Here is a 23,810-nt window from a genome sequence, read left to right on the forward strand (position 1 = left end):
AAGGCATATCTCCCTCGATTTTTAAGGTATGGAGGAGTTCTAGGACTTTTTGGAAACCTCAAGATGTCTTCTACAAGCCAATTTGGAAGCTTTTTTTCATTTGAACATTTTATCTTGATGATATTGGCTTTGAAAAAAACTGCTTTCGGTTGACTTTCAAAAAAGACCTATAATGTTTTAAGTCATATCTCTCAAATGAAGCATTTTTAGACTTGGCATGTGAGAGACAAAGTTGTAGATAATTCAATTTCCTTCAAATTGAGCTTTAGATGGGAAATTTATGATGTTCCATGTGGGAGTTATGGCTGGTCAAAGTTCAGTTGACTTTCTCATATGAAACCCTAATTTAGAAACTTTTGAATTTGTTGATTTCTGATCTTTTCTTGATGAACCATGATCAATCCTTGATCAAATGGTGAATGATACTTCTAAATAAGGATGTTGACCAAAAATCAAAAGTTTTGACTGTGGTTTGACCATAGTTTGACTTTTAGGTCAACTAGTCGATTATTGATCGTTTGGGCCATTGGGTGAGCAATCTTTTGAATCAGGGCTTGAAAATCTGTCATGAAGATCCTTTGAGGCATATGAGAGGTTATGAGGTCCACTTGAATTGTCAGAACTTGATTTTTCTTGAAGAGAAGCAAAATCCCTAGTTGTGGGTTGTTTGTTTAGGAGAGAGACTGCATGCTTCCTTCTTGTGTATCTTTGAGCATTTTGAAAGTCAGATGGACTGAAATATGAACAAATATGTTGGGCAAATTTTGGGGTATGACAGACATCCTTTTCCACGAAGATATTGGGGCAGTGGATATCAAATCCACAGGGAGAACAATTCGAGAGGTTGAAGGTGTGGAGAGCCCCTTAAAAGGTTAAAGGTGTGGAGAACAATTCAAAAGGTTAAAGGTGTAGAGAACGATTCAACAAGTTAAAAGGTGTGGAGAACCTTGAAATGCTAAAGGCGTGGAGAACCTCAAAAGGTTAAAGGTGTGAAGAACCTCTAAAGGTTAAAGGTGTGGAGAACCTCAAAAGGTTAAAGGTGTGGAGAATTCCAAAAGGCTGAAGGTGTGGAGAATTTCAAGAGGTTAAAGGTGCGAATTGCATAAGGTTAAAGACGTGGAGAACTTCGAAAATTCAAAGGCGTGGAGTATTTCAAAGGCCCAAACCGAGGCAAGACGCACAACAAAAGGAAAAGACGTTCTCACATTTTACAACATCCGACAAATCTTTCTCCTAACTACGATCTTCAAAGTTCAAAAGCAGGTATTGGGAAATCGCGCTAGCATCCAACAACCTTACGATATTAACAAGCTATATACGCTTTGGTTATCAATGACCTATCATTTGGGACATTCGCATACTACATATCACAATCACTTTACAAAGGATATTTTGCAATCACAAAGACATTATCAACGAGCATTCAAATACAATCCGAACTAGGATTTATTCTAACAGACATCCCATACATCAAAAACATCCAAGTCATCACTCTGGTGCTAAACCATACCGTCCGCCTGCTTCCCGGTAACCTTACCGTTGTCAGTAATCTCACTGGGTGTTTATTCCCTAAACCGTACAATTTGGAGTTTTCCGGTAACCTTACCGATGACAGTAACCTTAATGTTGGTTTATTTCCAATCGCCTGATTGACGTATCCCGGTAACCTTACCGATGATAGCAACCTTACGGAGATATTCACCCCAATCACCTGATTGATGTATCCCGGTAACCTTACCAATAATAACGACCTTGCTGTTCATTTCACTCATAAGCAAACTACGCATAGGCATAAGCATAAGCATTATCCACATTACCAAGTTGGCATAAGCATAGCCGTTGTATAGGTGCAAATATGGTTTAAACAAAGTTCAATGGGTTTAAGGAGATAAAATCTGGGGATTGCATCAACATACATACACATGCGTTAGCATTATCCACATACATAAACATTACCAAGCCGGCATAAGCATAGCCGTGATATAGGGGCAAACATGGGTTAAACAGGTTCAATGGGCTTAAGGAGATAAAATCTGGGGATTACATCATCATACATACACATGCATCAGCATAAGCATTTGAGTCAACATCATAAGCCAGCTACATGGTACAAACGCCCGAATCATAGGCATGTACACGCTATGCATTACACACTATGCTTTACACACTATGCATTACATGCTACGCTTTACACGCTACACTACGCTTCGCACGCTGACTTGATACAGACAGCATATACAGCGCCAGGTCTCTGGCTCTCACATTTCTAAATTCTGCGGACATGTCAAAGAAATTTATGCAGGTAAGGTTGTCAGAACCAAGACAAGTGATCCCTTTGGTGCAGGTAAGTTTGCTAGAACTATAGCAAATGATCCCTTTTATGCAGGTACGCTTGTCAGAACCATGGCAGGTAATTCCTTAGGTATAGGTAAGCTTGTCAGAACCATGACAAGTGATCCCTTTGGTGCAGGTAAGTTTGCTAGAACTATAGCAAATGATTCCTTTTATACAGGTAAACTTGTCCGAACCAGGGCAAGTGACTCCTATTGGTGCAGGTAAACTTGTCCGAACCAGGGCAAGTGACTCTTATTGGTGCAGGTAAACTTGTCCGAACCAGGGCAAGTGACTCCTATTGGTGCAGGTAAACTTGTCCGAACCAAGGCAAGTGACTCCTATTGGTGCAGGTAAACTTGTCTGAACCAGGGCAAGTGACTCCTATTGGTGCAGGTAAACTTGTCCGAACCAGGGCAAGTGACTCCTTTTGGTGCAGGTAAACTTGTCCGAACCAGGGCAAGCGACTCCTATTGGTGCAGGTGAGCTTGTTAGAACCATGACAAGTGATCCTATTGGTGCAGGTGAGCTTGCTAGAACTATAGCAAGTGATCCTTTTGGGGTTACACAAACTACGATAGTAAGTAGGTACGACCAACTGCGAAGACTTACTAGAGCTATAGTAAGTGGGTCATACCATCTACGATAAACTTACTAAAACTACGATAGTAAGTAGGTACGACCAACTGCGAAGACTTACTAGAGCTATAGTAAGTGGGTCATACCATCTATGACAGACTTACTGAAACTACGATAGTGAGTAGGCTATACCAACTGCGAAGACTTACTAGAACTATAGTAAGTGGGTTACCTACAAACAGTGGAAGCTTGCTAGCACTATAGCAAGTTGACTACCTTCTACATAACAAACTGCGAGTCGTCGCTATTGATAGTTACGTTTATTCATCGTGTTAGTCCCTCGACAGTGATCTCTTCCAAAATTACAAAGGGTTTTACAACAGGGTTTTACAAAGGGTTCCTCAATTGGGTTTATTCATCACGTTAGTCCCTCGGCAGTGATCTTCTTCAAACTTCACCAATAACAAGCAAAGGTTTTATCTTTCTTTTTCAAAGTTACTAACATACTTCAACTAACATAGCTAACAGTCATGCATCACTCAATTGCATACCTCATTCATACATATACATACATTGCTCTCATTTATTTTGAGAAGCTCACTGCATCATACATCACATGCATCATGACATTGCATAAGATTAAGGTTGCCTTCTCAGGCCATGCTGCAATCAAATCACGTGGTTCCTTCCAAAAAGCATCTACTTCACATTCAAAAAAGAGGGGTATTTACCTTGGATGGCATCTTTAAGCCCACCTCCCACGGAACTTCTTCCCAACAAATGCAAATTTAAGGGCATTTCAGTGTTCAATCATCTTCTACCTTTAGGTCACGATAGGCAGACGTGCCTATCTGACTCTTCAGGTTTAATAAGATTGAACAGGGGCAGCTGTCATACCCCAAAATTTTCCCTCCTATATTCAATCAAAGGCACTCATGGTTCTGTCAGACAAAGCTCCTCATAATCCAGGATCTCCAAAACTAGAGTTTGCATTTTATCAAAGGAGCTTGAATCTCTAAGGCCTCAAATGGACCTCAAGGTATCTCGCATGTCTCAAAGCATCTCCATGTCAAAAGTCAAGCTTCAATTCCAAGGATTGCTCACTCAATGGCTCAGATGACCCATAGTCGACTAGTTTAACCTAAAAGTCAACTATGGTTAAAGTACAGTCAAAACTCCTGACTTTTGGTCAACATCAAGTATTGGAGGTTATATCCATCATTTGATCAAGTGTTGATCATGATTCATTAATGGAAACTCAGAAATGAACAAATTCAAAAGGTTCAAATTAGGGTTTTTATAGGAGAAAGTCAACTCAACTTTGACTGGCCGTAACTTTCACATGGAGTATAAAAAATTTCCCAACCAAAGCCTATTCTGAAGGAAATTGGATTCTCTACAACTTTGTCTCTCACAAGCCAAGGCCAGAAATGCTTCATTTGGGAGTTATGGTATAAAGAGATTATAGGTCCTCCAAAAAGTCAACAAAAACACCTTTTGGGCCAAAGCTCATATCTTGAGCATGGAAGCTTCAATTAAGATGAAAGCAAAAGGGTCATGTAGAGGACTCTTTGAGCTTTCTAGAAAGTTCTAGAACATGGTCATATGGCAAAAATTGAAGGAGATACAAGGCTCAGAAGTTGGTCGATTTTGGTAAAATACATAAAAGGCAAAGTGGAGAATTTTGAGTTTTTTTTCCAAATGGGCCTATTCTTTTATGACCCAAACTTGCTTATAAAGTTATTAAGAAGCTCCAAACTCAATCCCATGATTAATTGATTTTTTATTGTATTTTTGTGAATTTTTATTCATTAGAAGTACAATTTAAATCAAAATAATTAAAGGAAATTTGGGAGATTTGGTTAAGTTTTGATTCCCAATCAAATCCAATCATCAAAAACACCATAATCCTAATCAAGTTCGCAGCAAGAGGAATTGGAGGGATATGAGTGATATTTGAACCAAATTTGGAAAGATTCAATATGCATTCCAAATCAAAACTCAATCTCTCATAATGCAAAGATTTGGATCAATTTTGTTGACCTAATACATTCTCTATAAGGGAAGAAACATATTCAGATGCAAGGGGGGGGGGGGGGTTGGGACGAATTTCTGCAGCCTTGGAGACCATAGCCGAGTCCTCCAAATTGAACAAAAAGTCAAATTCGTTCAGAGAGTTTGAAGCGGATTCGAAGCATTTTAAGCATCTCAATCGGTTCCTGGACGATTCTGGAAGCTAACCCAGTAATCATCATCGATCCAGACGGTGCAGAGACGTTAATATATGCTCACGAACGAGCAATATTTTCTTGAAGTTGATTATACACATACACGCATTCTACTTGTGAATTTATCATATATTTATGTTTGTATTGATGTTATGATACTATCTGGATAGTTTGATTTGATTTTAGGTGCAGGTATTGGAATCCACCATTGTTAGGGTTTTGAGTTTCATATTGGGGTTTCTCGCCATAGCCAAAATTGGACCGAGCTAAGGACACCAACGTGATCAGGAGAGGATATACGACCGATCCATGGCTTTACTTTATATTTATTCTACGTGATTCATGCTTTTGATTGACTCAGGCTATGGTTATGCTTTGAAATTGTAGGTAAAGGTCTGTGTGTTTTTCTAAAAATCCACGAAGAAGAAGAACAGAGTAAAGGGCGTGCGTTCTGTTTTAAATTGTGGTTAAACATTTGTTTTTCAATATATTATTTGCGTGGTGTTATTTAAACAGCAAGCAAGTCATGGCGTGGTGGAGGGCGTGTATGCAAGGGTCATCTATATACAAGAACAGGGTTCGAACCCCGTTGCTTGTAAGTATTTTTTTCTTTTTACTTCAAAGCTGTTTGATGTGTTCCCTTGATAGGTCCGGTGCTTTCCATCAATGTTGGCACACGATGCTCCCTCACCGTCTAGCCATCAGATATGCGCCCAACAAGATCAAACGCCGCAGAAGTGAAGGTCCATCATGGAGCCTCAGAGAGCCACCACACAGGATCAAAACCAGGTTTCTATACATTTTTTTATTTAAATATTTAGATTAATTGTTAATTAATTATTTATGTTTAATTAAATTAAAATAACATAATTAGGATTAGGATAATAAATTAGGGTTAGCTAATAACTAGGGTTAGGATTGTTTCCCGATTATCCGATTATTTCGATTAATCTATTTAATTAGTTTTAACTGATAAAAATCACAAAAAACCCTAGAAAGGTTATCAAAGTATTAGGGTTTGCCTAATCCCATTGGCTATTTTGCAAAAAACATTAATTCTTATTTAATTGATCCTTGATTAATTTTCTCTTCGATTCGATCATACCTAATGATCGCATTGGCGAGAGATAAAGCGATAAAATACAATAATGAAATTCGTTATCATGTAATAATCAAACCTATTGATTATGAGAGATAATGATGAAACTAATAATCTAATTATAAAATAATAAAATACATTTATTGTGCTAAATGGTTTTAACCAAATCTATTGGCTACGATGATTAGCATATTCAATTCGTTATCATGTAATAATCAAATCTATTGATTATGAGGGGTAACGATAAATTTAATAATTTAAATTATTTAAAACACACTCATTTGGTATTCGTGATAATCGAATCTATCGATCATAATGGTTAGCAATCCTTCATTCAATCCGTTAACTATGGTGATCAAACCTATTGATCATCGCAACTAACGATAACATATTAAACCAGGGTTGTACGCCACTTAAAACACTTAAAACTCATCTCTTCAATAATGCAATTTTCAAAACTACGATAAGGTAATTCAAAATACCTTGCGAACTTCGCATTTCAAAACTACGATAAGGTAACTCAAAATACCTTCAAACAACCCCATACTAAAATTTAAGGCGTACAACCTTGCCCCGAACTACGTTGACTCTGATTCTCCCTAAGGAGATACGTAGGCACTTGGAAACAAGGCGAGTCCCCTTCCCCAAAATCTCACTTTTCACCCTTTTCATTTCTTTAGCTATTAACCTTAGTAATTTTAGCCATAAAACCTTTGCCTTAAACACAAAACCTTAGGAAAGGGTTAAGGGTGCCTAACATCTTCCCTTGACCTGAATATAATATCTTACCCCGAATCTCTTAACTACGTGGGGTTTCCTATTCACCCTGGTAGAATAGGTGGCGACTCTAAAAAGCTAATTTTTAGGGCAGGTTGCTACACGGTGGAGTCGAACGAAATACTCTCATCCCGGGATCCATGAATTTCAAGTCTAGTTGACGATTTTTCTCAAATGCAACAGGCATAGTAGAAGCTAAAGAGGGAAAGAACGATTGTACCTTGTTAGGGTGTGACCGGTGGTCTGGATACGGTCCTGAGAAAGCCAAAAGCTTGGAAAGGAATCAGCATCTGATTCTTCTAGATAGTGAGTTTCATTTCATCTGATGAAGGTTGAGGAGCAAAAAATATCCCTTTTTCTTCATCTTCACGGGATATAATGGCGGCTAGAGGGTTTGCGCCGGTGTCGTATGCAGTGGACATGGCAGCCATTGTCAAAAGCTTCAAACGTTAAGAGGGAGTGTTAAGAGTTAAAAATGAGAAGTTTCAAAGAAGAATGATAAAACGCAGGTGAGGAAGAGTTTGAACAAAAGCGTCAAGAAGCTTTTATAAGGAGATTTGTTGGCCTAGGTATTGCGTCACCAATTAAGGGTGTGAAAAGAAACGTCATTTCAACTACTTGGGAAACTGAAATAAGGAAGTGGTGGCCGTTAATAGCCCATTACCTAAGAGTTAGGCAATGATTATTGTCTTGGAAATCGTAGCATAATTATGGCATTGACATCAGTTATGGAAAGTCGAAATTGTGAAGAATTCAAAACGCCATTTTTCCCCTTTAAACTTTAGTAGAAACTGGCCTTTTGAGGGAGCAATTTATTACCCTAGAATTTCTACTTACTATTTAAAGTATGATTGTGAAAGAAGGTCGATCTAAAGGGAGAAGTGTTGAGAACTTTGTGAGTCGAAGAGCCTTCGACCTCAGACAAGGTATATGGTCGAAAGTATGGTTTCACCAGTATTATACTTAAAGGAAGGGACTTAGAAATATTCATTTGTTTGTTAGAATCAGTCGAAGTCGAAGGTAATGGATAAGACCTGACAGTTATTTCTCTAGAACACGTGGAGGTCTAGTAGGTGAAGACTACATAATCGAGACACGTGTTGGCAGATGCTTAGTCGACCGTTAGGATAGTTATTGTTTTAGAAATCTATATAAGCAGTGTTGTTTGTAGGTTTTAGGGTCCGCATTTTTATGTTACAAAAGAATACTCTAAATCTCTGTGCAAAAATAAGAAACGAGTGTTATTTTCTGGAAATGTACGTATGCGTACCATTTTAATTATTATGCAATAGATCTCTTTTATCTTTTACACACATTCTTATTGTTTTTTGTACTTTCATTTCCTTCCATTTTCCTTACATGCCTTTATTTCCTATCATTCCTTAAATACTCTGCATAGCCCTTTTTCGATAATTTGTCTTTTACGCATTAAACATAAGTCAAACAACAATGGAAATACAATATAGCACAATAAAGTTCTGGGATTTACTAGTTCATCTTGCAAAATAAACTTTAATAAGAAACTAGCGGTTGTTTACCAAAATTCTGGGTAAACACATACACACTTACTACTACCTATTACTACTCTGAGAACACTTTGCTCCTAGTAGCCCTAACATCGTCAATCTAACCGCCAACCTGCAACCCAACCATGCCGACTGCTAACAGGGCCTCTAACCTCACGTGAGCTGGCCCCTAAAACAACCTCAAAAACCATTGGACAGGGCTACTCGCAGTCGCGAGCTAGACCTCACTCCCAAACGTGTAATATACGAGTAGGGGTGGAAATAGGCTGGGCCGAGTTAGGCTTTGCCAAGCCTGAGCCTGACCTGTCAAAAAAATGAAGCCTAAGCTGGCCTGTAGTCTGTCGTAGGCTTATTTTTAGGCCTGAGCCTGGCCTTTTCGAAGGCCTGGTTAGCCTACATAAAAGCCTATTTATTTTATACATATGTAAATAAGCATTTAAAATAATATTTAAATAGACTAACTAACTAAAAAAAGCAAGAGACTAAAAATTTGTTTGCATTGACTTATTTTAACTTACCTATTAACATTAAGTCTGTGAGACTATTTGTTTAAGAGAACTTATGAAAACAATGTTCATGACGTGTTTTCATCTTATTTTCATAAGGTCTTCAACATAATCAAGTGTTATTTATGTATTTTAATTCAAAGCACAAAATATAACATAATGATAATAAAAAATTATTCATATTTATTTAAATAGGCCAGCCTGTTAGGCTTAAAAGGCTATATTTAGGGCCTGAGGCCTAGCCTTTTTTAACTATATAGGCTTATAAAAAAAGCCTAGGCCTTTTCTATTTAAAAAAAGTGTGGTCTGACCTAAGCCTATATAGGCTAGCCTGTAGACCCCTGTTATCGGCCTGACCTATTTCCACCCTTATATACAAGGGCTTTTGAGTCTTCCTGCCCTGAAGTGTTAACCTTACAAGTCCATCCCCGCGCCACCGTCACAGAGATCAACATTATCGATTCCAGAGTCCTCAATCATTAATCAACAATAATTCTGATTTTACAATGAAACAATACGCAATTGAATTTCATTTTAAGAAATAGAATATTAACTTCAATTTAAACAAGTTTAATAAATAAATATGGAAACATATTTTATAAAATTTGATTTTGTAGTATATTTCATAAACAATCATAGGAAGGTGTTACCTACTTATTATTTTTTTCTTTCTTTTTAATAATGATATATTTTTCTTCAAGATTGTGAAAAGAAAATTTCTCAACCAACCCCATGAATCTCTTACACATCACAGGAATTTCCATTTTTGTCCCCAGTTTCCGTAGATGGATCTCCGGAAGCACTCCATATTTTGAAAAAAATTGTCTCCTTCCGTGGATGCATATACGGAAGCGTAATATACTAGTATATATTGGGAGAGAATACACATAAAATCAATTCAGTGATTATTCCGTAGATGCATCTACGAAATGCTCTTAACGCCACATTCTTCCGTAGATGCATCTACAGAAGTGTCTGATATAGTTTGAACCAGCATGATCACTCCATCCATTGTTTCATTTCTCCAAACACCTCATACTCCACACCCTAAAAACCCTACTTCATCAATACCTTATATCACTCCAAGACTTAAACTGTTTGGTGCAACAAATCAAAGGGAGCTAGAAGAGTTTGAATTTCAGGTAAATAATCACTTTCAACCACTATATTGTTCACATTATCAATCATTTTCTGTGCAGAAATGTAACGTAGCTTCCGTAGATGCATCTACGGAACATGTTGAAGAAGAACACTTCCGTAAATGGATCTACAGAATAGTCCCTGCAATTTTTTTCCAACATTTTGTAATTATGTGATTTTTGAAAAAATAGGTATGGTGCACCCATATAATATTTCAAGTAAATTAGCTTCTTTAGTCGATGTTAGTGCGAGTATCGATGAGGTGGTTGCAAATGTGGTAGATGTCGGAGGTGACTTTATTAGCAAGCACGACTTTGATGATCGTGAAAGCATGCTAACATGGATTCGTCGGAAAGCAGTTAACCTTAGATTTGGTGTGGTAATCGGAAGATCAGATAATGGTACCGCAAGAAGAAACCCGTTTGTTACAATGTTGTGCGAAAGAAGCGAGAAATACAATCCTCCTCTAAAGAAATTTAAAAAAGACGACACGGGTACTAGAAAATGCGAGTGCCCATTTAAAATCCGTTGTTATATGTTGGCTAGCAAGAAGTGGATAAGCTCTGTTATTTATGGTTTGCATAACCATGAATTGTGCGCAAAATTACAAGGCCACCCCTATGGCATGTTGGCTCACTCCGATTGAGAAGACATCTATTAAAGACATGTCCTTGAATTTTGTCCAATCGAAAAATATACTTGCCACATTGAAAAGGAAAGAACCCGACAACATATCAAACATAAGGCAAGTGTATAATCAACGGTACCACAATAATAAGACGAGTAGGGGTGATAGGAACGAGATGCAACAATTGTTGAAAATGTTGGATGATGACAAATATGAGTCGCGGTACAGAAATTACGATGATGAGGTTACGGTCCGACATATTTCTTGGACTCATCCGGATTCGATAAAGTTGTTCAACACTTTCTCGACGGTGCTCCTTCTTGATTCTACCTACAAGACCAACAAGTATCGACTTCCATTATTTGAGGGAAATTATAAAACCCTTCTGTGGATATATCTACGGAACATTCTGCGACAGAGATTGTGTGGTCCATAGTCTCCAAAGACTTATATAAATTTGGGGTTTCTAGGTTTACATTAGACACAAACACAAACACAAACCCTAAACACAAACACAAAAATGTCTCGCATTAGGTCGGATGGATGTCACCGAACATCAATGAAGCGTCCCGAGTCTGAACCGGAATACCGCATAAGGGAAGGGCATGTCATTTTCTCTCCCGTCAAACCCCCCGTGACGGTGAAGTTTTAGAATATCCATTCCTTCGACCAACTCAAGAGGACTATCATGTCGTTTTTAGAGGGGGAATACGAACCCGGAGAAGAAATCAAAAGGATCCAGAGGCTTAGAACAAGTACCTCGTTTGCGACCGGAAAAATGGAACGTTCGTGGGTTAAAGTGAAATGGGACATGGATTACATTCAAATGATGCATGGATTAGATGACACTATTTTAACTGTTATAATTTCTTAGATCTATTATCTTTCTAAATTTTCTGTTTGAAATTTCATTGTAATATCGATTAATCAATGAATCAATGCATGAGTCTTTTATGGTTCAAAATGTTTATGTTCTTGTCTCCTTCCGTAGATGGATCCACGGAATGCTTCCGTAGGTGCATCTACGGAACAAAGTAAACGTAAACAAAAAAAGAAGTGCTTCTGGAGATTCATTACGGAAACATGAGGGCAAATTTCTCAATTCGGTGGTATGCCTAAATGTTATGGGGTGGGGTGAGAAATTTTCTTGTGAAAATTAATTTGTAAAAGAAACATATTTTATTTATCTAATTTATAAAAAAAAAAACTGCTTTGTATTGCTACTTGTTACAGCTGTATGCCTGTATCCATGGTCTCTCTCCTTGAAATCCTCTTTTGAGTTGAGCCACAACTGAAACAAGCAGATCGAACTCCCAATTCACCACTTCTTCTTGTTGACTCTAGTCAAGATCCAATTTTGATCCCAAAACACCACCACCACCACCATGAGCGTCATCGACCTTCTAACCCGAGTCGATTCCATTTGTAAAAAGTACGACAAATACGACCTCGACAAGAACAAGGATGCCAATGTCACCGGCGACGATGCTTTCGTCAGACTCTACGCCTCCGTTGACTCCGACATTGAAAACCTACTTCAGGTAGCCTCATCATAAAACCACAAAATTGTGCCCTAATTTGTGTTTTCTAAGGGTAAACGGACTCAATTGTTTTTATTGATTGATTTTTTGTGTGTGTAGAAAGCAGAAACCGCTTCCAAGGAGAAAGGGAAGGCATCCGCTGTAGCGATCAATGCGGAGATTCGTCGTACCAAGTCTCGGTTGTTGGAGGAAGTTCCCAAGTTGCAGAGGTTGGCTGTCAAAAAGGTTGTTCTTTTGTTTGTGTTTTGTTTCTGCAATGTACAATTGTTTGTTTATTTATTTTGATCTAAGTTGCTTGATAGCGTGCTATGGTTCTAGGTTAGTGACTGTATATTTGAATGATGTATGATCTAATGTATTGATAGGTAAAAGGGCTTTCGTCGCAAGAGTTTGCTGCCCGTAATGATCTGGTTCTTGCGTTGCCGGAAAGAATCCAGGCTATCCCAGATGGAACTCCTGTTGCGCCGAAACAAACTGGTGGCTGGGCAGCTTCTTCTGCCTCACGCGCTGAAATTAAATTTGATTCGGGTAAGAAGCTATTCATGGCTATAGCATTTATTGTGTTTTCTTTGGGTGGGTTAAGGATCAGATTCGTTCATTATGTGTGAATAATTGAATCATGTTGATTATAGATGGCCGATTTGATGATGAATACTTCAAATCAACTGAGCAATCAAGTCAATTCAGACAGGAATATGAAATGCGTAGAATAAAACAGGCAAGTAACTTTTAGCAGTTTTGTGAGTTTTGCTGTTATTACTCCTGCAATAGTTTCAACTTCGAAATCTAATTGGACGTTAAATTTTTAGGATCAAGGTTTGGATATGATTGCAGAAGGATTGGATACTTTGAAAGACATGGCACATGATATGAATGAGGTCAGTTGTCGATTGCTTTTTATGTTTTCCCTCATGTGGTTGCGTGTTTGTAATACTTCATTTATACGATGAATACAGGAACTGGATAGACAAGTTCCCTTGATGGATGAGATCGACACCAAGGTGAGATTTTTTGAATTTTGCATGTTCTTAAGTACCGTTCTAACAAGGCCTGAGAGCATGGAAACTTATGCTTTTGAAGTTTAAGTTAAAAAGTTGAAATAATATGATTCAATTGTTTGACAACTCTACAGGTGGACAGGGCATCATCTGATCTTAAGAATACTAATGTTAGGCTTAAAGACACGGTGAATCAGGTTATCTAACTACAACTCATTTGGTCTTAAATTTTCATTCATTTCAATTCATATTAGTGTTAAATTTGTTTCAGAATCTTATATGATTTTTTGGCTTTTATCCAGCTTCGATCGAGTCGAAACTTCTGTATTGATATTGTTTTGTTGATTATAATTCTGGGAATTGCTGCCTACTTATACAAGTAAGTCTCCTGTCTCTTTTCAGTTTTCATAAATTTGATAGTAAATTTAAAACTTAGACTTCCTATGGTAACCTTAAGCTGCATCTCAAAGTCAAATATTGGGCACACCATGTTTCCCTTGTTGTGAACATATTCTCATTTTGTTCTCTCTGTCCTGTTTCTCATCCTTCTTTATTCTCTCATGTAATCTTGTCAGCTACTTTCTTCCCGTGTTATCAGTTCTGGATAACAACTGATCCATTAAATAGAGATAGTAGATAGGAGGATGGCGCTTATTTTGAAATTTAGACAATCTATATAACTTATACTAGGGGCAAACAAAATTTCATGGTCAGACCGAAACCATAATACCTGTTTACAATTTTGCGTGAATGGGTGGGTAAGAGTGGGTCTCTTGTCAATAGTTTTTAAATATTGAGTAAGAATGGATTGAAATGGCTGGGCTAAGTTTCGGGTAGTACAATCTAGCAGTGACCGTAACCAACCAGGACAAACTACATAATTTGAAGACAAAGGAATATGAATACTAAAAGGTAAAAGTCACTCTAGTTCGATGTGACTAGTCACCGAAAGCCTAGCCTCAAGTCTTTTACTGCTACCAGTGCCTCTAGTATTATCTCCCCCATTGGCCCATGTACGTTGCTAATGCTTTATTGACATTTGGTACTTTAATATTTTACTAGTGTTTGGTCTCCCTTCGCAGTGTGCATCATTTATTCATTTCTCTGAAAAAGAGAAATATCTTAGAATTTGAGTTGGACCCAACTCATCCAATCAAGATCGGCTTGTAAGATGAGGGTCACCCAAACTTTATACACATTGCACAAGCCATATTTGTAGGCAATGTGGGACTAAATCCACCCCTTCATACCAGAATGTGTTGGATTGGAGGGCTGCCAATGATACTAAATCCACCCCTTCATACCAGAATGTGTTGGATTGGAGGGCTGCCAATGAAGCCAACCCAAATGCCGTAATTAGGTGGTTACTGGTTATTAGGGGTGGGTTGCAATAAAAGCGGAATTTCAATCACCACACCCTAATAAGCTTGCAGCGTAGGCAATATGAGAAGTCCAATTACAAATCTAGGATATGCTCTAATACCATCTTAGAATTTTGAGATGTGTATAACTCATTCTTTCAAAACCGGCTTGTTAAATGAGGGTTGCCAAAACTTTATAAACACCACACAAGCCACCTCTCCAGGCAATGTGGGACTAAATCCACCCTTCACACCCAACACAATGAAGATGTGGGAGGCTGCAATGAAGACAATTCAAATGCCGCAATTAGGCTGCTAGAGGTGGATTGCAATGAAGGGGGAATTTCCAACAAAATATAATCAAGATAGTAGAAGTAGCAGAATCTAAAAAAAGAGAGAGGAGAGGTACCACTAGCCTCCATGAATGGTGCTACTCTAATACTAGTCCGTCGTTCTCCATGTATTCTGTTGAAGAGGATCTTGCTGTTGGAACTTAGTCAAACCCACATAGACACACTGCATCCATTGTGCATGCCTATCCCCTTACAGCACCACTGACTCCTTTCTATCCCTTTCCCTTCACAATTCATAGTCATCTATCCTTTATTTTCTCTTTACAATAATCATTGTATCCTTCCTCAACACTTTACTGAACTTGATATAGTTAGGGAAGTGTGCTTAAGGCATTCATTTCAAGTTAGAGGAGAGTATTTTATTTTAGTAAAACTACTGATAGTAGATATAAGAAAGATAAAAGATAGAATAGGAATTTAAACATATTGATGTGGAACTGTAGGTCTGAGTATAGTATATATCAGGCCGCGAACCACTGATTTATCAAAAGATAGTGCTCGGCAATTCGGTAGGCCAAGTCTTCCACACCATATAAACCCGCTCCAATCTGCACTATAACTGCTACTAGCTATTCGTTTTGGTAAGACACAATTCTAATTCTGACTGCCTTCTCCCAAAGGGATCCTCTCTCCATTAACTCCATCAGAGAGTTTGATTTCCGGTGAATTATTGCCCCTTTGCTCAAGACTCTGTGTGACCACCCTACTCAAGGGTGGCGAGGGTGGTAAATGGGCATGTCCGCTCTGCCAACAAACGGCGGGGTGGGTTGGGAACCTTGACAGGGGTGGGTTGGAAATCTTGCCCCAGTCAGCCAAAAATGACAGGCTGAACTGGCGGGCCTGGTGAGCCGCGGCCCATTTTTCCACCCCCCTATTTGAGTCCTTCCCAAGTTGCAAATTGTTGCCCCATTGCTTAAGACTCCGTGTGACCACCTAGTCCTTCCCGGGTTGCTTCCCTGTCTTTCTATTGTTTCCACAACTAGTCCACTTCTCTGTAGAACATAGTTCTTCTGTGCAAGAAGCAAGGCCCTGCCACATTATGTTATCAACATCACCTTTCTTTTTTCTGCTAGGCACTTTGTTAAGACACACTCACTGCTAATTCTCCTCAGGTGCAATGTACAGTCTAAGTGGATCGGTGAGCCGCACCTTTTGCACTCCTCATATAAACCTTAGTAACCTTAGGCCTACGGTCCAACATCACGTTATTTGCAAACTACTCTAGCCAAATGAATTTCTAGAAACTTTTAATGATGCATAATCATGCTATGATAGGAATTTTGATGATTTATTTGAAGTCAGGGTTCTTCTAAATGTAAAAATAGAAACTTGAATATTGTCTCTCTTTGCTACAAAACCGGCTTGTAGGGTGAGGATTGCCCCCACTTAAAAGCACATATTCAGGCCATATATTGTCCGATGTGGGACTCTTAACAATTACAATATAACAGTGTTGAAATTAATTATATCCTGTCTGTACTAAAAAAAAATGAACACTCTTATCTATTTGAGGCATTATTAGCTAAACACTTACATGACCAAGGTTAACTAAATTTTTTTGATACCATAGCATGTGTTTTGTGTAATTGTGTTGGTGTTTGTCGCACTTCCATGCTTTCTTGGCTTCTTAAGATGACCTTCTGACTTGTCTCATGCTCATTTTGCAGTGTGCTTAAATGATATGATACGCGAAGAATATCACTGTATTTCTATGGTGCCTGTATTAACTTGAGAATATTGTGTTTGTTTTATTTGATTGTTTAATTTTTATCATTGTGAAAATATCCGCCCCTCTTGAGAGATAGACTGTCCCAATGCCCATTGCAAGCATCCTGTGAATGTTGTTGTGTTACACACCATTAATATGTCAAATATCTGCGGCTCGTTTTATGTACTTGTTCAGTGTTATACTTGTGAGATAGACGTATCCTTGTGTTTTATATAACATTATGCTTGTTTTATTATAGATATCCACAAATTAGGTTGTTTTATCTGACGTGGAATTATTCATATAAACTAAAAAAATTACTTAGATAAAAAAAATAAAAAGTTCATTGTCAAAATAATTCAAAGGTTTATTTATGCAACCAGATATTTTTAATTGCGTGTAGTGAAACTTGTAATATTCTTGATTCACAAGTGTAGTAGTCACCGAAATGTAACAAACCAAAGCACACCAATATACAAACTTATAGCATGTTTGGTATATCTTTTTTCACTGCCACCGCAAGATTAGATAGCATTTCACCGCGATAAAGAGGAGCTACAAAGTGTAGCTTTTGTGCTACCGTGCGTTTTCAACGTGCCTTTTCATTCCGAGCTTAACTTCTATGCCACTGAGTTTTCACCGTGCTTTTTCATTCCGAGCCGTGAGTTTTCACCGTTCTTTGTCACTAAACCAAAGATGCTATAAATGTATGTTTCTAGACGATGATGGGTTTAAGAATTCATGAGATCCATATAGTGGTTTTGGAATCAAACACATGTGCCTGATGAGCACAATTAAACTTTTCTATGTAGCATTTCTTTGAAGCAAAGTCAAGTGCAGTGTTATGGAGTTGCATTGTTACATTTAACTTTATGCGTAGTTTTCAATTCTTTTCACGAGCAAGCCAGATGGAGTTATGATGTACTCTCCATTTATCTTTAGTTGTTGATTTTATTTTGGGATAATTTATATTATATTTAAATTTCGATGTTATATTAACTTCCCTTTGTTAATTATTTTATACTTACGTTAATAAAGAGAGCAAGAGCAAGAGTAAATGAGACTGAACCAATAAAAAGTAAATACTCTTTCTCCATTCTTTTTTAATGATCATTTTCTATGGATACTAAGATCACACATACATTTTATTACTTTAATATTATTCTCTATAATACCCTTATTTATTATTTTATATATTTATTTTTCTCTGCAATAAATAACTAAAAATATTTTTAACAAATTAATAATTAATGTAATTTGTGATGAGTTAGGTTTTTCGGATACCTAGGTCCATTTTAATTGGCATTATATTTTACATAAATACTCCCTCCGACTTGAATTATAAGTAAATATTTTTTTTTAGGTTCATTAAGTAATGAATGTATCTGATCTACATAAAAGATCAGATATATTCATTATTCAATGAACCTAAAAAGAGAATATTTACTTATAATAATGGCCTAATAATCACACAATGCCTTTTCATAAGCACCATTTTGTGGAGAGTCTAGAGCTGTCAAAATGGACTAGTCCATATGGACTGATCCGTCCTGTTCGAAAAATCATAGGGCTTGGACCTTCAAATTAGAATCCATATTTTTAAGGCATTTTTAAGCCCAGTCCTAAAAAGCCCGTTAACTATTAGAGCCAGCCCATATGAGCTGTGGGTAGCTCATTAAGTCCACATAACAATAAATTTTAAAAAAATTATATTAATTTTTATATTGTTACTCCAAAATAATACATTGATTTTTTTCATTTCACTAAATTTTATTTCTATTATATTAAATCGTTCTCTTTTAATTATTATACTTTAATATAATCAATAATATTTCATTGTATTCTATTAGTTTTTCTTATTTAAATATTTGAGTATTTATTTTCTACAATTTAAACATGTATGTGTTTAAAACACATTATATTATTATAAAAGATGATATAGTATTTATGTTTAAAATAATATACTTTTTTTATTTATAATAAATATTATGAATTTTGTATTTTAATTTTTTTATTAAAAAAAGTCCATTTAAGGTCGGTTAGTCTGAAGTCCATCTAGGGCCGAGTTCGGGTAGTAATTTTGAGACCCATATTACAATAGGTTTTTTTTGGCTTAACTCTAAAAAGTTCAGACCCATTAAGGCCGGTCCTAAACGGATTGGGTAGCCCATTTTGACAGCTCTAGATTAAGATCGGCGCTAAACATATTGGATATTTCATTTTGACAGGATAGAGGTACTAGAAAACAATGTAGTTTTAATCTGACATGAAGTGAATCTTGCCCAAAAAGAAGTGTTGAACTTTAAACATGGGGACTTTCTTGGCAAATATGAGTGGATTTCACTAGTTGGAAGGATTCTACAGGAGCCGAGTTAAATAACTGAAAAGTGAAACTGGAGTTACTTGTGTCAGAGTTCAGTTCATTGAGATGCCAATGTTGGAGTACCATATTCTGCTACAGTCTATTTGGAGTATGGAAACAAAAGGATATTCATATAGTAACTATTAAACCTAAGATAAAGTAAAATTTCCTTGAAAGTTATATGATGTTGCGTGAATGGTCTAACTGTGTTGAAGTGGATTCAGTTTCATGGATGAAAAGTTAATAGTATCTTGAGAGGTTTCATCTTTTGACCAAGTCACAGAATAGAAAAGTTAAGATATATAACTTACCATATGTATACCAGCGGGGAGACTTGATCATATGAATAACTTAAGGTTTATTTTTACGTGAGAATGATATGAATAATTATTAGTCCTTCGATTTAAACATAAATGGTTGAGATTAAAATTTTCATATGTAATTCTCTTTCCTCATTTATAAAAAAGCCAAATGAAAAATAAATGATGAAAGAGAATCACATATGAATTTTGTACATTAATGTATAAGTATCAATGAATGCTGCATTGTTCGCTAGATTGACCTCTCTGTGAGTGCATACCACAAGAAGTTTATTTTGAGTAATGTCAAAATTAGGTCTTTAGAAGTAGAATGTATTGGACGGTATCCTCTTAGCTTAAGGTGCACTCTTGCATAAAAATACTTCCATAATCATTCTAAACTTGTTCATATGCATGGGGATAAGTTTCACAAGTTAAAAACATGGTTTTGGATGAAAATGCATACCATAGGTCGATGCATAGCTCTCGGAGGTCGACCTCTACTGAGCAAGAAAAGGAAAACTCCAAGAAAAACACTTCTTCCAGGCATAGGTCGACACACACAAGCTGTAGGTCGACGCATAATCGTGTGCAAGTCTCCTCCAAACCTCACTGCCTTGTGTAGGTCGACGCATAGTTGTGTGCAAGTCTCCTCCAAACCTCACTGCCTTGTGTAGGTCGACGAATGTTGTTCATGATTAATTTTAGACTGCACTGCCTTGTAGAGGTCGACGCATTGGGTGTTGGAGGTCGACACATCGCACATTTCTTTGCATTTTTGTGTACGAAGTTTCCAAAATTTTCCCTCTTTCTCACACACACATAAATACATTCATGCATCTAAGTAAATACAACTTTGAAACCTAATAGAGACAAACATTCTTCTCATCTTCATTCTTCTTCTTGCTCATTCATTAATTACACATAATCATTGTTGCTTGAGTGATCATAGATTGAGAGTGATAACGTCCAAAGTTAGGGATTTGTATATTTCAATTGGGTGAAGAATTTTAGGGGTTTCATTGAATAAAATCATTGGGGTTTGTCCTCCAAGATCAGATTGATTTGGAGGTATTTAACAATAACCTTTGGATTCGATTCAGCCGAGTGAAAGCCTTGAAGAATGACGGATTCGGTCAAGGGCGTAACGGTAGACGGATGATCAATCAAAGTTTTGGGTGACAAAATTTGTGATTGCAATTCAGCCGAATGAAAGCTTTTAAGGGCACAGATCCGGTCAAGGAAGTAACAGTAACCGGAGGATTGATTCAGCATTGTTGGGCGACTTAATCTTTCTTAATATCAAGGGGAGAGAAGATAAAGAATCAACTTCAAAACTGAGTTTGTTTGTTTATTACTTTAACTTCTCTTGTAAAAACATTTTCAAAGAAATAAAAACTATCTCAATTCCCGTTTGGAATTGGGGGCAGACGTAACCATAGCGAGGACGGTTAGTGAACTGCCTAAACAAATCTTTGTGTTCCTCTCTCCATATTTCTCTTTACTTGCTATTGATGTTGGTATAAAATTGCTAAAGTGCTAATCATTCTAAGTGTTTAAATTGTGACACAAAATTGTTTTTGTGTAGAGAGTTGTAATTGTAAATTGCAATTGTAATTCACAATCTACAATACTTAGATAACATTGGCTTGCAATCAATTGTATACCAACTGTTTGCGAAATTGTTTGTGCATAATAATACTTGCATAACAAGTGTTCGACAAATTGACAAAGTCAAATTTGTCATTTTTATTATCATTGGATGTAGGTTACTTGAGTGATTAATTGTTCAAACAACTAATTTCAAAACCTATTGATTCAAGTTCTTTCTCATCTTTATTATCTCTCTCATTTATCAAAGGTTTAAATGCATATCCAATTCTACCAATAGCTGTTCGGAGTAAAGGAAAGTCGATCCTGAAACGCTTCCGTTAGCCACTTTTTGAAAACAATTTTAAAATGCTATAAATTTTTTGTGGGATCTATTCACCCCCTCTAGATCTTATCCTATCGTCTTACAAGTGGCATCAAGAACTCTGGTTTATTCCCTGCTTCAAAAACACTTCTTAGAAAAATGGCTGTCGAACCTAAAAGGGTGTATAATAGAGCTCCAGTTTTAAACTGTGAAAACTATGGCTATTGGAAGGATTGTATGCGCGTTCATATAAATTCTATTGATAGGAACATTTGGAATGGTATCTTTAATGGTCTGTTTGCAATAACGATAATCAATAAGGATGGTGTAACCATTCCTAAACCCGAAGTAAATTGGGACGCCGAAGATGAGAAAAATTACGCATATGATTGGAAAGCGAAAAATATTTTAATCTCTTTCACATTGCACGACCGTAAAGGCTATGTGGGACACATTGCAAGTTTCCCATGAGGGAACAAGTGATTTCAAACTAGCTACAATCAATACTTTAACACAAGAGTTTGAACTCTTTCATCTAAAGAATGGTGAATCCATTTCGGATATGCAAAAAAGGTTCATACATCTTATTAATAGTTTGAATACACTTTGGAAGGCCGTTTCCAATGAAACAACAACTAACAAAATTTTGAGATGTTTGAATAGAGAATGCCAACCTAAAGGAGCTAATGATATCTCAATTTTGGACATCACAACACTATTTGGCAAGCTTGAAGAACATGATCTACATCTCGTGTTCTTGGACGAGCATGAGAAAAAGGTAAAGAAGGAGAAAAACAAAGATAAGAAGGTAGATAAGAAGTACATAGCTCTAAAGACGTCTAACTCCAAGACCTCATACAATGAGCAAAGTGAGAGTGACTCTAGTGATGGCGAAGACTCGGATGATGAAGAAATGAGATTGCTTGTTAAAAGGTATAATAGGTACATACGAAAGAATGGTGTGAAACATTCGGACAAGAACTTAATCAACTATAGAAAGAAATCCAATCAATTCAAACAAGATGAAAACAAGAAGGGAAAAACTAAAGGGCCATGTTTCAACTATGGAAAAGTCGGCCACTACATGCCGAATTATCCATCACTCAAGAAAGACAAAGACAAGAGCCAAATCAAAAATTACAAAAAGCCTAGAAGAGCTTATATAGCTTGGAAAAGTGATGATTTCTCAAGTGAAGATAGCTCAAGCGATGAAGAAGAAACGACAAATTTGTGTCTCATGGATCATCAACACAAGAAGAAGAAACATGTAAGTCACTTTAAACCCGAGCTTGTAGATAGTGTATCCCATTATCAATTGAAGTTAGCTTTTGATGAACTACATAGAGATGCTATTGAAGCTTTTAGAATATTAGCTTCAAACAAGAAAATATTTTCATATATTGAGTCTAAGGTTGAAGAAATCGAAAAGAATATGGAAGCTTTAAAGTAATTTATGCTAGATACTCAAAAGGATGAGAATGAGGATAAACAACCATCTTGGTTTGATTGTGAGACTTGCCATATTTGAAAAAAAGAAGTGAGAACTCTTAAGGCCAAATTAGACAAGTCTCTACAACCTAAAATAACTTTTTCCATTGATCCCACTAAGTTCAAAAAGTCTTTTACACCTTTGTATAAAAAGTACACTTTTGTTCCATAGGAATTAACTAGCAAAAGTGAACATGTTCATCATCTTATTTGTCATTATTGTTGCAAAAAGGGCCAGACCATTGAAAAGTGCAAGTTTAGGAGAATTTTAGTTCCTAAAGGTGGGGGTCAACCCGAATACTTCAAGGCAATGAAAAAGAACGATCTTGAGGTCAGTCTCAGTGCTTGCCTCACAATTCCGACTCCATACTCGACAACAAGAATGTTGGGGGACAACTGTTTCAGACCGACTGAAAGGCCCAATAAAATTGACCTAATACGAGAGTACCTATTCCAATACTCATTCACTTTAAACTGATGAACAATGGACTCTCGCCTAGAGGACGTACATCAAATCAACTCGCTTGCTTATCTTAAGCCGTGGAACCCTATTCAACGGTCCTACAATCCAGCCACAATCACCATTGACAATTTTAAACCACTAATCATATATAAGCACCCCATTACTATACTAATTTCATTCACTTTACAAAGTTACACCTCATTAATCTCAATGATTTCTATTGTATGGGATATCCACACACCGCTGTACCAAAGATTTCTCGTCAACACATCATCACTCTCATATTTATATCAGAATAGAACTTATTTTAAATTTCTTTACTTTTTTTTTCTTTAAATTATAAATATTAAACACTTTAATACCTTACATTTTTTTCAGTGTTGTTTTGGTCCCGTAAATTAACATTCACTTTACAAACTAGACACTCATATAAATAACACGTTTAACATTTATAACTTAAATGATAAAAATATTTAATTTTGTAAGAGGGTAAAACAATAGAAATAGA

The 23,810-nt window shown here is 36.7% G+C and overlaps 2 protein-coding genes across 2 annotated transcripts; both read left to right on the forward strand.

The window, feature by feature from the left end:
- Nucleotides 1–10,041: 10,041 nt before the first annotated feature.
- On the forward strand, nucleotides 10,042–10,832 carry LOC131658696 (uncharacterized). The gene is made up of 3 exons (XM_058927966.1): nucleotides 10,042–10,188; nucleotides 10,246–10,303; nucleotides 10,378–10,832. The coding sequence occupies exons 1-3, from the start codon at nucleotides 10,042–10,044 to the stop codon at nucleotides 10,830–10,832; spliced, it is 660 nt and encodes a 219-aa protein (XP_058783949.1).
- A 1,199-nt stretch (nucleotides 10,833–12,031) lies between these two features.
- On the forward strand, nucleotides 12,032–16,961 carry LOC131644588 (syntaxin-71-like). The gene is made up of 9 exons (XM_058915136.1): nucleotides 12,032–12,355; nucleotides 12,455–12,580; nucleotides 12,721–12,883; nucleotides 12,988–13,073; nucleotides 13,165–13,233; nucleotides 13,312–13,356; nucleotides 13,488–13,550; nucleotides 13,656–13,732; nucleotides 16,735–16,961. Exons 1-9 carry the CDS (start codon nucleotides 12,200–12,202, stop codon nucleotides 16,745–16,747), a joined length of 798 nt encoding a protein of 265 aa, XP_058771119.1. The 5' UTR covers nucleotides 12,032–12,199; the 3' UTR covers nucleotides 16,748–16,961.
- Nucleotides 16,962–23,810: the final 6,849 nt, after the last annotated feature.

This window comes from Vicia villosa, linkage group LG1, assembly GCF_029867415.1.
Source record: "Vicia villosa cultivar HV-30 ecotype Madison, WI linkage group LG1, Vvil1.0, whole genome shotgun sequence".
In the NCBI taxonomy this organism is placed as follows: domain Eukaryota; kingdom Viridiplantae; phylum Streptophyta; class Magnoliopsida; order Fabales; family Fabaceae; genus Vicia; species Vicia villosa.

What these genes read in the sequence shown, in the direction of transcription:
- LOC131644588 (XM_058915136.1), top strand. Translation starts at nt 12,200, where the DNA reads ATGAGCGTCATCGACCTTCTAACCCGAGTCGATTCCATTTGTAAAAAG. An exon ending in AGAGGTTGGCTGTCAAAAAG is followed by an intron (nt 12,581 to 12,720) that starts GTTGTTCTTTTG and finishes ATGTATTGATAG; the next exon opens with GTAAAAGGGCTTTCGTCGCA. An exon ending in AAATGCGTAGAATAAAACAG is followed by an intron (nt 13,074 to 13,164) that starts GCAAGTAACTTT and finishes TTAAATTTTTAG; the next exon opens with GATCAAGGTTTGGATATGAT.
- LOC131658696 (XM_058927966.1), top strand. Translation starts at nt 10,042, where the DNA reads ATGATCACTCCATCCATTGTTTCATTTCTCCAAACACCTCATACTCCA. An exon ending in TAGAAGAGTTTGAATTTCAG is followed by an intron (nt 10,189 to 10,245) that starts GTAAATAATCAC and finishes TTTTCTGTGCAG; the next exon opens with AAATGTAACGTAGCTTCCGT. An exon ending in TGTTGAAGAAGAACACTTCC is followed by an intron (nt 10,304 to 10,377) that starts GTAAATGGATCT and finishes TTGAAAAAATAG; the next exon opens with GTATGGTGCACCCATATAAT.